General features: G+C 40.4%; 1 protein-coding gene across 2 annotated transcripts in view; it reads right to left on the bottom strand.

Annotated features, from left to right (window-relative positions):
- Nucleotides 1-15,061, bottom strand: part of DENND4B (DENN domain containing 4B) — a 497,540-nt gene that overhangs the window by 51,485 nt on the left and 430,994 nt on the right. For both annotated transcript variants that reach the window (XM_053704155.1, XM_053704162.1), the window contains exons 27-28: nucleotides 10,069-10,237; nucleotides 9,929-9,993 (exon numbers count right to left, since the gene is read on the bottom strand). In XM_053704155.1, coding sequence (XP_053560130.1) covers nucleotides 9,929-9,993; nucleotides 10,069-10,237 — 234 coding nt within the window. The remainder of the gene's footprint in view (nucleotides 1-9,928; nucleotides 9,994-10,068; nucleotides 10,238-15,061) is intronic.

The raw sequence follows: 15,061 nt of genomic DNA, 5'->3' as shown, positions 1-15,061 counted from the left end.
ATACTTCCATCATTGCTAGGGAGCTTCTTGTCCCTCCCTGATGGTTGATGTAAGCTACAGTCGTGATGTTGTCCGACTGAAACCTGATGAACCCCCGAGTTGTTAACTGGGGCCAAGCCAGAAGGGCATTGAGAACTGCTCTCAATTCCAGAATGTTTATTGGAAGGAGACTCTCCTCCTGATTCCATAGTCCCTGAGCCTTCAGAGAATTCCAGACAGCGCCCCAACCTAGTAGGCTGGCGTCTGTTGTTACAATTGTCCAGTCTGGCCTGCTGAATGGCATCCCCCTGGACAGGTGTGGCCGATAAAGCCACCATAGAAGAGAATTTCTGGTCTCTTGATTCAGATTCAGAGTAGGGGACAAATCTGAGTAATCCCCATTCCACTGACTTAGCATGCATAATTGCAGCGGTCTGAGGTGTAGGCGTGCAAAAGGTACTATGTCCACTGCCGCTACCATTAAGCCGATCACCTCCATGCATTGAGCTACTGACGGGTGTTGAATGGAATGAAGGACGCGGCATGCATTTTGAAGCTTTGTTAACCTGTCTTCTGTCAGGTAAATCTTCATTTCTACAGAATCTATAAGAGTCCCCAAGAATGGAACTCTTGAGAGAGGAAAGAGAGAACTCTTCTTTTCGTTCACTTTCCATCCATGCGACCTTAGAAATGCCAGAACTAACTCTGTATGAGACTTGGCAGTTTGAAAGCTTGAAGCTTGAATTAGAATGTCGTCTAGGTACGGAGCTACCGAAATCCCTCGCGGTCTTAGTACCGCTAGAAGGGCACCCAGAACCTTTGTGAAGATTCTTGGAGCCGTAGCCAATCCGAATGGAAGAGCTACAAACTGGTAGTGCCTGTCTAAGAAGGCAAACCTTAGATACCGGTGATGATCTTTGTGGATCGGTATGTGAAGGTAAGCATCCTTTAAATCCACTGTGGTCATGTACTGACCCTCTTGGATCATGGGTAAGATTGTCCGAATAGTTTCCATTTTGAACGATGGAACTCTTAGGAATTTGTTTAGAGTCTTTAAATCTAAGATTGGCCTGAAAGTTCCCTCTTTTTTGGGAACCACAAACAGGTTTGAGTAGAACCCTTGTCCTTGTTCCGACCGCGGAACCGGATGGATCACTCCCATTAATAACAGATCTTGTACGCAGCGTAGAAACGCTTCTTTCTTTATCTGGTTTGTTGACAACCTTGACAGATGAAATCTCCCTCTTGGGGGAGATAATTTGAAGTCTAGAAGGTATCCCTGCGATATGATCTCTAGAGCCCAGGGATCCTGAACATCTCTTGCCCAGGCCTGGGCGAAGAGAGAGAGTCTGCCCCCCACTAGATCCGGTCCCGGATCGGGGGCTCTCGGTTCATGCTGTCTTTGGGGCAGCAGCAGGTTTCCTGGCCTGCTTGCTCTTGTTCCAGGACTGGTTAGGCTTCCAGCCTTGCCTGTAACGAGCAACAGCTCCTTCCTGTTTTGGTGCAGTGGAGGTTGATGCTGCTCCTGTTTTAAAGTTCCGAAAGGGACGAAAATTAGACTGTCTAGCCTTAGCTTTGGCTTTGTCTTGAGGTAGGGCGTGGCCCTTACCTCCTGTAATGTCAGCGATAATCTCTTTCAAACCGGGCCCAAATAAAGACTGCCCCTTGAAAGGTATATTAAGTAATTTGGACTTAGAAGTAACATCAGCTGACCAGGATTTTAGCCACAGCGCCCTACGTGCCTGTATGGCGAATCCTGAGTTCTTAGCCGTAAGTTTGGTTAAATGTACTACGGCCTCCGAAATGAAGGAATTAGCTAGCTTAAGGACTCTAAGCCTGTCCGTAATGTCGTCTAGCGTAGATGAACTAAGGTTCTCTTCAAGCGACTCAATCCAAAATGCTGCCGCAGCCGTAATCGGCGCGATACATGCAAGGGGTTGTAATATAAAACCTTGTTGAACAAACATTTTCTTAAGGTAACCCTCTAATTTTTTATCCATTGGATCTGAGAAAGCACAGCTATCCTCCACCGGGATAGTGGTACGCTTAGCTAAAGTAGAAACTGCTCCCTCCACCTTGGGGACCGTTTGCCATAAGTCCCGAGTGGTGGCGTCTATTGGAAACATCTTTCTAAATATTGGAGGGGGTGAGAACGGCACACCGGGTCTATCCCACTCCTTAGTAACAATTTCAGTTAGTCTCTTAGGTATAGGAAAAACGTCAGTACTCGCCGGTACCGCAAAGTATTTATCCAACCTACACAGTTTCTCTGGTATTGCAACGGTGTTACAATCGTTGAGAGCTGCTAAGACCTCCCCTAGTAATACACGGAGGTTCTCCAATTTAAATTTAAAATTTGAAATATCTGAGTCCAATCTGTTTGGATCAGAACCGTCACCCACAGAATGAAGCTCTCCGTCCTCATGCTCTGCGAGCTGTGACGCAGTATCAGACATGGCCCTAGCATTGTCAGCGCACTCTGTTCTCACCCCAGAGTGATCACGCTTGCCTCTTAGTTCTGGTAATTTAGACAAAACTTCAGTCATAACAGTAGCCATATCTTGTAATGTTATCTGTAATGGCCGCCCAGATGTACTAGGCGCCAAAATATCACGCACCTCCCGGGCGGGAGATGCAGGTACTGCCGCGTGAGGCGAGTTAGTCGGCATAACTCTCCCCTCGCTGTTTGGTGAAATTTGTTCACATTGTACAGATTGACTTTTATTTAAAGTAGCATCAATACAGTTAGTACATAAATTTCTATTGGGCTCCACCTTGGCATTGGAACAAATGACACAGATATCTTCCTCTGAGTCAGACATGTTTAACACACTAGCAAAAAACTTACAACTTGGTTATAATCTTTTTTAGCAAAAAACGTACTGTGCCTCAAAGAGGTACTAACGATTAAATGACAGTTGAAATAGTGAACTGAAAAACAGTTATAGCATCAAACTTTAAAACAACAAAACTTTTAGCAAAGGTTTGTTCCCATTAGTAAAATAACAATAATTAAATTTGACATAAAAAATACAAAGCAACGTTTTTATTCACAGTCACTATAAGAATTCTCACAGCTCTGCTGAGAGAATTTACCTCCCTTCAAAGAAGTTTGAAGACCCCTGAGATCTATCAGAGATGAACCGGATCATGCAGGAAAAATAAAAGTAACTGACTGGTATTTTTTGATGCGTAGCAAAGAGAGCCAAAACGGCCCCTCCCTCTCCCACACAGCAGTGAAGAGAAACGAAACTGTCACAAATAAAGCAAAAAAACTGCCAAGTGGAAAATAATGCCCAAATATTTATTCACACAGTACCTCAGCAATGTAAACGATTCTACATTCCAGCAAAAACGTTTAACATGATAAATAGTTATTAAAAAGGATTAGTGACCTTTAACAGAGTAGTTCCGGTGAAATACCATCCCCAGAATACTGAAGTGTATACATACATGTCATTTTAACGGTATGGCAGGATTTTCTCATCAATTCCATTCAGAAATAAAAACTGCTACATACCTCAATGCAGATTCCTCTGCCCGCTGTCCCCTGATCTGAAGCCTTTACCTCCCTCAGATGGCCGAGAACAGCAATATGATCTTAACTACTCCGGTTAAAATCATAGTAAAAAACTCTGACAGATTCTTCCTCAAACTCTGCCAGAGAAGTAATAACACGCTCCGGTGCTATTTTAAAATAACAAACTTTTGATTGAAGTCATAAAAACTAAGTATAATCACCATAGTCCTCTCACACATCCTATCTAGTCGTTGGGTGCAAGAGAATGACTGGGACTGACGTAGAGGGGAGGAGCTATATGCAGCTCTGCTGGGTGAATCCTCTTGCATTTCCTGTTGGGGAGGAGTTATATCCCAGAAGTAATGATGACCCGTGGACTGATCACACATAACAGAAGAAATAAGACTTACTTACCCCAGGACACTCATCTACATGTAGTAGAAAGCCAAACCAGTACTGAAACGAGAATCAGTAGAGGTAATGGTATATATAAGAGTATATCGTCGATCTGAAAAGGGAGGTAAGAGATGAATCTCTACGACCGATAACAGAGAACCTATGAAATAGACCCCGTAGAAGGAGATCATTGAATTCAAATAGGCAATACTCTCTTCACATCCCTCTGACATTCACTGCACGCTGAGAGGAAAACCGGGCTCCAACCTGCTGCGGAGCGCATATCAACGTAGAATCTAGCACAAACTTACTTCACCACCTCCACAGGAGGCAAAGTTTGTAAAACTGATTTGTGGATGTGGTGAGGGGTGTATTTATAGGCATTTTGAGGTTTGGGAAACTTTGCCCCTCCTGGTAGGAATGTATATCCCATACGTCACTAGCTCATGGACTCTTGCTAATTACATGAAAGAAAGAGGGGAATACCCAAATATATATAGAACATCAACGGAATAGTATGGTAATCCTGGAGGGGCGAGAGAGTATTGCAGAGTATTGCACGATATAATAGAAGTAATTTTTAAAAAAAATCTTTTTGTTTGTTTTGTATTGAGTAGGGATACAAGACTATCTATTTGACTGATCTGAATACACCCACAGGGTAAAATACAAACATAAGAAATATTAACAAATTCAACTACCACCCCGAGTGGATAATTAAATTTGTCTGTTAGAAGATTGATTAGGACTGTTTAATATGGCTATAGTAACTGCATAATATTCCTATTAGGTATATTGTGATTTCTGTGTGTATATTATAAAAAATATAAAACCCCATCAATGTATATATGATATAGAATTATATACATATGCCTTTTTTTCTATTTTCAAAACTTTGAATGTATATTTGAGTTATCTGTTTGGCTATTGTAATTTTATTATTGTTTGGCCTTTGTAAGGTACCCATTTTGTATTGTGGACACAATGTTGGTTCTAAAATAAAAATATATAAAAAAAGAAACCTTTTGGAATATTGAGAAGAAACAGCAGAAGTTTGTTGGTATGAGATACTTCTAAAGATAAAAATAGATCCTCAACCAAAATACTGCCCAAGCAATATTGTCCTACGGATATACCTTGACCTCTTATTACAGACAACCTCTTTGTAAACACTCTGAGAGCAGTGGCTATGCCAAAAGGAAAAGAAACAAACTGAAAGTGTTTACATAGAAAGGCAACGCTGAGAAACTGGTGATGGTCTTTGTGGATAGGGATATGAAGATATGCACCCTTCAAGTACATTATGGATAAAAATGTACCTTCTTGGACCAAAGTTAAAATGGTACGCATGGTTTCCATTTTGAAAGTAGGAACTTGTTTAAAAATTTGAGATCCAGAATAGGTCTGAAGGTTTCCTCTTTCTTGGGAACAATAAAGAAATTTTAATAGAACATCTGGCCCCCTGGAATTGTCACACTCCCAAGGAACTCTTGACCTGAAGCCTATTCTATAACCCTGAGAAATTTTGTTTAAAACCCTGAACTGACTGAGACTTATCCTTCCTAAAAAAGGCTTAACCTGCATCCTCTTAGAAGTGGATCTGGATAAGGGGCAGCACCTTCATGCTGACTTAGAGGAGGAAGAAGGTTTCTTAGTCTGTGTGGTTTCGTTCCAGTTGGAATTAATCTTCCAAGAAGGACTAGAAGATTCAGACTTTTCGAGGAGGAAGAAGATTTTTTGTTCCTAAATGACAAAAGGAATGATAATGACTAAAAGGTCTATTTTTTCCCTTGTTTTTTTCATCCCGAGGTAGCAATGCACCTTTCCTCAAGTCACCGTAGATATAATGGCATCCAGACTAGGGCCAAATACAATTTTTTTAGCCACAATGCTCTTCTGGTCAAAACTGATAATGTCATTTTCTTAGCATTGAGTTGGATGATTTCCACTAAAGCGCCACAAATAAATTAATTAACCATTCTTAATTTGAATTGGTTTTGGATCTTTTCTTCTGAAAAATCCTCCAAAATTTGGTCAACGAAAGTGTAGAACCTGACAATAGTCAGTTTGAACATGAAACCTGCTTGTTGAAAGGCTTTTCTATAAAAGGATTCTAATTTTCTATCCATAGGATCTCTAACAGATTAGAAATTGCACCATCTACCTTTGGTATAGATTACCAAAACAATCTTTTTTAATTTGATGGAAGGGGTAAAACGAGTTACAGGCTTTGACCATGCTTTGGAAATGATCTCTAGAACAGTAACACATCAGGAGATTTTCGAAAATGGTTTTAAAATCAAATCAAGTTGTTTGGCCGATTTTTCTTTTTTTTTCTTTTTTTTTTTATATTGAGGTAACAAGGAAATCATACATTGAGTGCAATATAGGAGGGATGTACAACATATAGAACATATTACAGACATTGATCATTTTACAGTAGAGTACAAATAAACACCTCAATTTTTTATTTATTTTTATAACTAATTTACTTGTGCGAGTGGTTACTAAACTGGCCACTTATGGGCTATTTGGTTGTGCATAATGTCTCTCTCTTGGTAACCACTATATGCTCACTTTTGGGTCTTGGAGAAACAGGTTATTGACTAGCAATGATATGATGCCAGATGAGTGATTCATATAGTAATAAACTGGAAACATCAAGATTATACGGTATAGCAAGACATAAAAGAGTGGTTGGCTCTTGCATACAGTGGGATACAATGTACAGCAGCAAGCAAATTAATGTATACATATTACTGTGGCATGCAATTTCAAAAGCATATATTTAATAACATCAGCTAACGGTGAGATACAAGAGACTCCTGAGCTAAAAAATGTTCCCAACCTCAATTTTTCTAGATTAATGTGGGTAGTAGATCCCTATACGGAACTAAGCATTAGGTGTAAAATGGGCTCCCCCTGTCATGAGTAGCAACTATTGCTGGGCCGTCCAGAACTGAAAAGCAGGGAACTGGGGGGATAAAGTGTATAGGGGCACTCACTATTAAAACAATATGAGTGGCGAAACAATCTGTATTGCCATCTAGTGCTGAAAGTGTGGTACTGCACAAGGTCTCCATCCAAACCATTAATATTCAACTATTTTAAATACTACAGAGCAGACGATGCGTCTGTTGTGCTTACTTCTGGACTGTGGGAAGTACGGACTGTGCTTTGATACAGAACCCTAATCTGGGAGATATACTAGCAGAATAATTAGCCCACTCTAGACAACATAGCGAACCTCCCACACATGAAAATACACTATTAAACGGTACCTGCATATATACCCATAGGAGTGTCTAAAACAAACATTGCAATTACTAAGACATCTATGAGCAGGTGTCATGGACAGTGTATACAGGCAAGTGTTGAATAAAAAATAATAAAATAATAAGGAAACTGCTCATAAAGGACCTACTATAGTACAAAGCGCAAATGAGCAGATACTGGTGCATTGCGCTTACAGGCAGCCAGTAAAACTGCCCTAAATAGTCATGATAATGTGCACAACATAGATGAGCTTAAACTAGGAATCACTTACCCACATACTTTAAAAACCTCCCAAAAGAGCACGCAAACATACTGATTAGTTGAATACAAACTGTTAGTTAAACAAAAAGGGTAACGTGGAAAAGAAAATTTGAGTAACTAGTAGTAGTCCTTGGGTCCTAAACTCAGCTGTGAGCTTAAAGCTTCAGACCCCACAGCCTCCATAGAAAGTTCCATCTGTGAGTTGAACGTATGTCAAACATTGTCAAAAGTGGGCATCTTCTTGGTCAATGAGAGTTGTCCTAGGTGAGAGTTCTATTTAAGTAAGCAGGAAGCCATGGAAGTTACAACATACTGCACTGCGCTGTTCTCTAGGGCACCTGCAGTTTCCAGACATAGGTAGCTTATGGTTTAGCCAACACCTTTACTGTATGTCTGTGTGTTGTTCATGGCCTGCCACCCGGTGTCGACTTTGATGTATAGCCCGGGCTGGGAAGCGGAGCCGCAACCTTTTGGGATTTCAGGCAGCACATATCCTGATGCCGGTTAGTTCCCTTATGTAGACAAAGATGTTGTGGCTAGCGCCTCTCACCTTAATGCTAGGGTCAGCGGGGCTACTGGAACTCGTCGGCGCTGGTTGAGGACTGATATAATCTCTCTTGGGTCCTACCAGGGTCCTAGCCTTTTCTGCCACTGGAAAGTAAATGAAGTCCTGCGGGGAGTAAGTGCCTGTGATTAGGTCTCCTTTGGTTGCTGAGACGTCAGCGGGTAGCCCTTTGCTGATACGGCCTGCTAAAGCTGCTGTGGTAGCGGGTGTAGTATGGTTAGGGATCGCCTCTGTCGCCTCTGTCACCCTTTTAGCATTTGTTGTAGCATGAGAGAGAAATGCCTCCGCAGCACCTACACTAGTCGGGTCTGAGACTGGGTAGTCCGCGTTTGGTGGGGGCCTCCACAGTAGTCGATTTAGAGGTAAGCTAGCTATTTGCTGTTCAGAAACACTTGCGTGCGTCTCTGGGACAAGTCCGGTGCGTGAGGTTACATGGGAGACCGTCTGTAGAGATCCACAGAGGCTTTCTTCAACTTGGGTAAGATGGAATAACAGTAAATTCTCCAGCTCTCGAAGAATCCGCTCAGCCATGTTTGCTGTGACTAGTCGTTAGCGGTTAGTAGTGTCAGAGCACTGAGCTTAGTGCAGCATTTGAATAAACAAAAACAATAAACTGGCCAGTTGTATATAAACTGGTTCGGTAACCCAGGGATCTGGGGGGGGTATTAGTGCGGGAACCCCTACAGCACTGGCAGTCAGTCAGAAGAGGCCTCTTGACCTCGTGGCTAGTCGCAGTGGAGTAAGCCGAGGAGCATAGGCAGGTCCGGGTAATGTTGTAGATTCCTGGATCTATCTCAAATAGTAAAGGATTGTTTATCTTGGGTTCCTCAGCAGGAAAAGTAAAGAAAAGTGTTAAAACAAATCCTAAATTATGGCTTAAATGTAGTTGAATTGCAGGAGCTCTCAACAAACACGTCCTGCCGCAACAGCTATAGGCTCCGCCCCCTGGCCGATTTTTCTTCTTCTGACAAACTCCTGAAATCCTAAGGTTTGTAAAACCTCCCTTAATATTCAAACCTTAAACATAAAGGCAGCAGAATCAGTGTCCTGATCAGTATTGGATTCCTGATCATCAGAATTTAATTCTCCCTTAGAAGAGAAATCAGTGTCTGATTCCGATTCTTTAAGTATATCTAGTTCTGTGAGAGGTAATATGTCCAGAAAGGTCAATTATGGACTGAGGTTCAGTTGGCTTACATCTGCGCTTACTTGGAGGAGGTATAGTTCCCAAAACGTCAGTATTAGCTTAGTGCACAAAATCATAAAATCAAGGGAATCCCTTAGTACAGAATTTATTAAAGTACTACGACGACCCAGAGGAGGATGCTAAAGGTAAATTCCTTGCAACATCTGTGGCAGGCTTGTAATAAACTCCCCAAGGGAGAATTTCTCTCACTACCCAAGTACTCCAATACTCCCATATGTCCTATTCCCAGCTCTCTGAAGAGGAAAATGGGCAACAAGTTCATCTAAGAACCCCTATCAACAAAGAATCTGGAGCACCTCTATTCTTTACCTTCTTCTAAGGAGGCAAAGATAAGACTGACGTGATCAGGAATGTGTGAGGGGTCAAAAGTGTTTGGTATGTTGGATATCTTTGACTCCTACTAGTGGCCAGGACGTGAATGCCTGGTGTAATGGCTTGCAGAATGTCACCACCTTATGAAAGAAATGTTGTTGTTACGGCTTATTACTCTTTTGCCCATTAAAGTTTCTCTGTGAATATTTTTTGCAATAAAAAATTTAATAAAAATAATAAAATAAAAAAATAAATAAAAAAGATAAGAGAAAATCAAAGTGAGTAAAATAAGAAAAATGAGTAAAGGAAAGTGTAGACCTGGAGAAAGAGTGATCTGACTTGTTTGTTAGACAAATATCACATTTGCAGATTCTGTCATTATGATGAAATTATTATAAAAAAGTGTACTCACCAATATCTACATGTTCCCTCCCCAGAGCAGCAAAAGTTAGGAGAAGCATCTCTCTGTATATCCCCCTAAAAAGAACACAATTATATTTTGTTGCTGTAGCATAGCAAGTGTTTGTAAACATGAAGGGAGTGTTAAAGTACCTCTGAATGATTTGTGGCGGTGAATTCTGCTCTTGCAGTGTGTTCAGAATTAAGGATATAGCTTTATGCACCTCATTTAGCCCTATAAAATTTAGGACTTTTTCAAGAAATTCCATAGTGAAAGGGTGAGAGTGTAGGCGCCAGCCATGCAGGTGGGATGGAAGGTTTCCTGTAAGAGAGAATCAGATATGTGACTTTACTGCACAGTAAAGCAAGCTTACTTACATCCGTTTTTTTATCATAATTCTCAATTAAGGTATACTAGCTATAAGCTAAATTTTGTATTCTACAAACATATATTCAAGTACTACAATGGGAAAAATGATCAAAATATCATTAGATGTTAAACATTTTATAGGGACACAAAAAACTGCAGAATGGCAAAATTAATAACTACATTTAAATAATAATGCTTAGATCGATACAAAGTATGTATGCAGCAAGTTTTATACTTACAATGACCCTGAGATTGTACTACTAATTATTTTGCATTCTGATCTTTCCAATCTGTAGCCCTCAAGTATCAATTAATCCAATCAAAGTGACACCAGTGTACCAGTGCAATTAACCTTTACTGCTACTGATTGTACTCCCCCAAGCAGCAGCCCTCTTTTAAACCATTTCCCACTGCTATAAAAACCCATTCGTTCACCGACCTTGTAAGTTACCCCAACCTGGGCTCAATTGTATTGGGGGGGAAGTTAATTTAATTCAGGAAATTGTTTTTAATCCACTGTAATGAGTTCTGGCATTAGTTTCTATAGCAAATAAAAACAAAATTTATGCTTGCCTGATAAATTATTTTCTTTCACGATGGTGAGAGTCCATGAGCCATAACACATGGAATTAAAATCCAGTCCTAAAGGAGGAGAAAAACACCAATCCTACTTTCCCGTGATTCCTTAGTCATACATATAGCCAAGAGAAAATGTAGGAAAGGAAAAGCAGGGTAAAAGAAGTACAAACTGCTGCCAACTGTAATGGGAAAAAACAAGTGCGGGTCTCATGGAATCTTACCATCATGAAAGAAAAAATTTACCAGACAAGCATACATTTTTTTCTTTTATAAAATGGTGAGAGTCCACGAGCCATCACGTGTGGGATCCCATACCGAAGCTGTGAAGTCCATGAGACCACCATAAAATAGGGAGGGAAAACAATATCTGTCCAATGGTGGCTTAATTTTTAAAAAAACAAGAAGTGGCAACTTCTCTGGCAGAAGGAGCAGCAATTAATTCAGGTTGGAAACTAGGTACGCTACGCAAATCAAAGCTTTAATCTATGCTGCCAAGGTGATTGCAGTAGCTTTTTGTCCCTTGCGGGGGGCCTGAGAGATGGATAAACAAGGAAGAAGACATTTTGAATTCTTTAGTGGCTTGAGATAAAATTTCAAGGCCCAAACTACATCCAAGTTAAGAAGTGATCTCTCTTAAGTGTTTTTTTTTTTTTTGCTGGACAGAGAAATTGATCTAAAGTTTCCTAATTGAATGTCCAGACTATGCTTAGGTTTAAATGGCTGAGTCTAAAGAAACCCTCAAAACCAAGTAAAGGTTCCAGAAGGGAATCAAGCCTGATAATTGGTTTTATCCTGACCAAATTTTGAATAAAGGCTTGAATGTCATTATTTAATAACAAAGGGGCTGGTGAGGCTAAAGACGCTCGAGGAAGCCTAAAGAAAAAACATATTGCGCCCACTGCAGTAAGCGCGCAACTTGTAATCTCTGCGCCTGTGAGGCTATGCATGTGCAAATAAAATCATTGAGGCCCTTTTGCTGTTTTATCCAGGGTATTATCCTCTATAGTAAAAAACAAATGGAGGAAATATGTAAATTAGATTGAATGACCAGGAAATCACGAGTACATCTAATACAGTCGCTTGTGGATCCCAAGATCTCGCACAATGCTGGGGTAGCTTGTAATTCAAGTGAGAAGTCATAAGGTATGTGTATGACCTTCCCCAACAATTCACAGTATACCTCCTGATTTAAAGACCATTCACAAGTTGAGGAAGTCTGCTTCTTAATTGTCCACACCCAGAATGTGATATCTGAACTCAATGATTGCAGGCTACCTTTTTCATTGCTAAGGCACTTTGAGTATCACCTTGGTGATTGATGTAAGCCAGTGTTGACATTGTCTAACTGAAACCTCCGAAAAGACTCCAGTCTTAAAGGGGCAGTCTACACCTTAGTCATCTTAAAGTCTTACCTTAGATGACTAAGGTGTAGACTGTCCCTTTAACAGGGGCCAACTCTAGATAGCCCTGAAGCTTGCATTGAGCTTTAAGAAGTTGATCGGAAATCTTGCGTCCCTGAGGGCACCAAGCACTCTGCACTTTCTGAGAACCCAGAGTGCATCGTAATCCAGTGTAGGAAGAAGAGTTTGAGAAGAGCACAGGGCAAGCTTTTCAGGAGATTGATTGTCTGACCGTGGGAACAAAGGAACTGAAGAATCAATGTTTGTTTCTGAGACATCTGAAAGAAGCAGACTGTACTAGAATGTAGTCTAGGAAAGGAGCTACTGCTGAGCCCTCACTATGGATAAAAGAGATCTAAAAAGTTCCTTGGTGCTGGTGCCAGACTAAATGGGAGCAGCACACATGGGTAATGCCTGTTAAAAAAAACTAATCTGAAAAACTATGTATGATCCCTTTGACTAGAGATATGCAAATAGGCATCTTTCAAGTCTATTGTAGACATAGGTTGAACCTCCAGCACTAAAGGTAGTATAGTGCGAAAAATCTAAATTTTCAAGTTAGTTTCAGAAATTTCTTCAGAGTTTTGAGATCAAAGATCAACTTGTAAATCACTTCTTTCATTGTAACAATAAAAAAGGCATGAAAAGAACACCTGATACAGTTCCCCCAAGGGGAACGGAGTAATCATTCCCATGGTTTCTAAATCTGTTACACATGCCAAAAAAATTGATCTTTTGGAACATGAGACAGGAGGAATCTTCCTTGAGCAGAGCGAGACTAAAAACCTGTAAAGTACCCCTAGGAAATTATGTTCAGTACCTAAGAAACTTGAACAGATTTTTTTCCAAGCCTCATGAAAAAAAATTAAGTCTGCCCAACACCAGAACAGAGTCTGGGTTTGGGGCTGCACCTTCATGTTGACTTGGAGAAAGTGACAGGCATTTTTTGGTCTGTTTGGACTTAAACCAAGAGGAACAAGGCTTCCATGTGACTTGGAGGCATGTAACTTCTGAGACATCAAAGAGGAAGATCTTTGCATCTTGGAATGACAAAAGGAATTAAATCATCTAGCAGACTCAACCCTGCCCTTAGCTTTTTCTTCTTGTGGCACAAAAGCTCCTTTAACTCCAGTGACTGTATCAATTCAGTGCAGTCATACAGTCATAAAAGTCATAGCTGCACTCTTTAAAAAGAATGCAAGTTATTTCAACAGCAGCATCTCAAATGAGATTGCTGCGGTCTTGACCAACCTCAAGCAATCCTGAATTGTATCAAGGAAAAATAAGGTCAGATATGTAGTTATACTATACTGCAGTAGCTGCACTTACAGCTGGAGGAAACATATAGACTGCTAACTGAAAGGATCTCCTAAGGAAACCTTAAAGTTTTCTGGCCAGTAGATCCTTATAAGGAGTATTAGCAGTCCGCCTAGTCAGTCAAAGTGGAAATAGTCCTGTCTATCTTTGGAATAGTCTCTCATACCTACAATTTTTCAGAGGGTAAAGGAAACATGTTTTTCGAATTTGGTAAAGGGAACAAAGGGAAAGTTAGCATTGTTCCATTCCTTACTAATTAGTTCAGAAACTGCATCAGGAACAAGAGGCTAGATAACCTTTTTTGGGCTGCCTTAAAGAATTTATCAATATTTTTCACACACATACTGCTACTTTGTCAGAAGGGGGGTCCTAGGTTTCAGAATAATCATCCTCAGCTGAGGAGGAGGATTCTAATTATAAATTGTAGGGATGTGCATTCAGATCTTTCATAAGGATCCAAATTCGGAAGTAAGCATCGGCTTGTGCCTTTTTAGATATTTTTGTAGCTGGATTGATTCTTGTAAAAGATGCCCACTTTAATATCTGCATTTGCACAGATCTTAGTGTAGGGATCTTTTACAGGAATCAATCCAGCTACAAAAATATCCTAAGTGCATGAGCCGCTGCTTGTAATGCACATCCCTAAATGAACTCATGAAGGGTACAGAGTACCACAAAGGGTCGCTCTTTAGGGATGTCTCAGATGAGTCCAGGGTCTGTGAAGGGTTCTCTTCTGTCCTTTGCATTCATTTCTCTGGTAGAGGCATGAAAGCAATCAGTTTTGAAATTGAAGAGTGAATATACTGTTTTAAGTTAGGACACAGCTCTGTAGAACTGTCCAGGGATAACCCAAGTGGTTAACAAATCCCAGAGTACCGCATGACCATGTCTAGCAATAGACACAGCACATAGGTTACAAAGCTGAGTAGGGGGACACACCAACACTTCCTTTCATAGCAAACACATTTGAGAAGGGGATCAATTGTCAGTATATTGCCCTTCTAAGGGGTGAGTATTAAGTCTTAAGACTTTAGCTGCACCAGTTTGCTCCATAATGATTTAGAATAGAAAGGACAAAATTAGATAGCAGCACACAAATACAGTATAACAGACACAGAAATAGTTTACACCCTCAAACAAACACACATATATTGGCACAATGTAAGACTGAAGTCTCTGTGAGGGAATTAGAAAAAAATAGATAATGTCTATTTTTCTCTCTAAGAGAAAAACTTTTACTTTGAAATATCAAAAATGATGGTTTGAATCAATAAATAGTTAAATAAATATAAATTTATGCAAAAATCTTGTTATTAAGGGTGCTTATCACTCTAAGGCTCTGAGGAGAAATTGCAGTGTGTCATCAAAGATGGTCACCATCTGTGAGGGAAAGGAGAAAACAGAGCACAGTTTTGGCAGGAAAAAGTTAACTCCCTGAGCTCTGCTCAGAAGGAAACTCTGAAACGTATAAAAATGAGCT

The sequence above is a fragment of the Bombina bombina genome, chromosome 1, assembly GCF_027579735.1.
Source record: "Bombina bombina isolate aBomBom1 chromosome 1, aBomBom1.pri, whole genome shotgun sequence".
NCBI lineage: Eukaryota > Metazoa > Chordata > Amphibia > Anura > Bombinatoridae > Bombina > Bombina bombina.
Note: the sequence above shows the minus strand (reverse complement) of the source record. Positions and strands in the feature narration are given on the sequence as shown.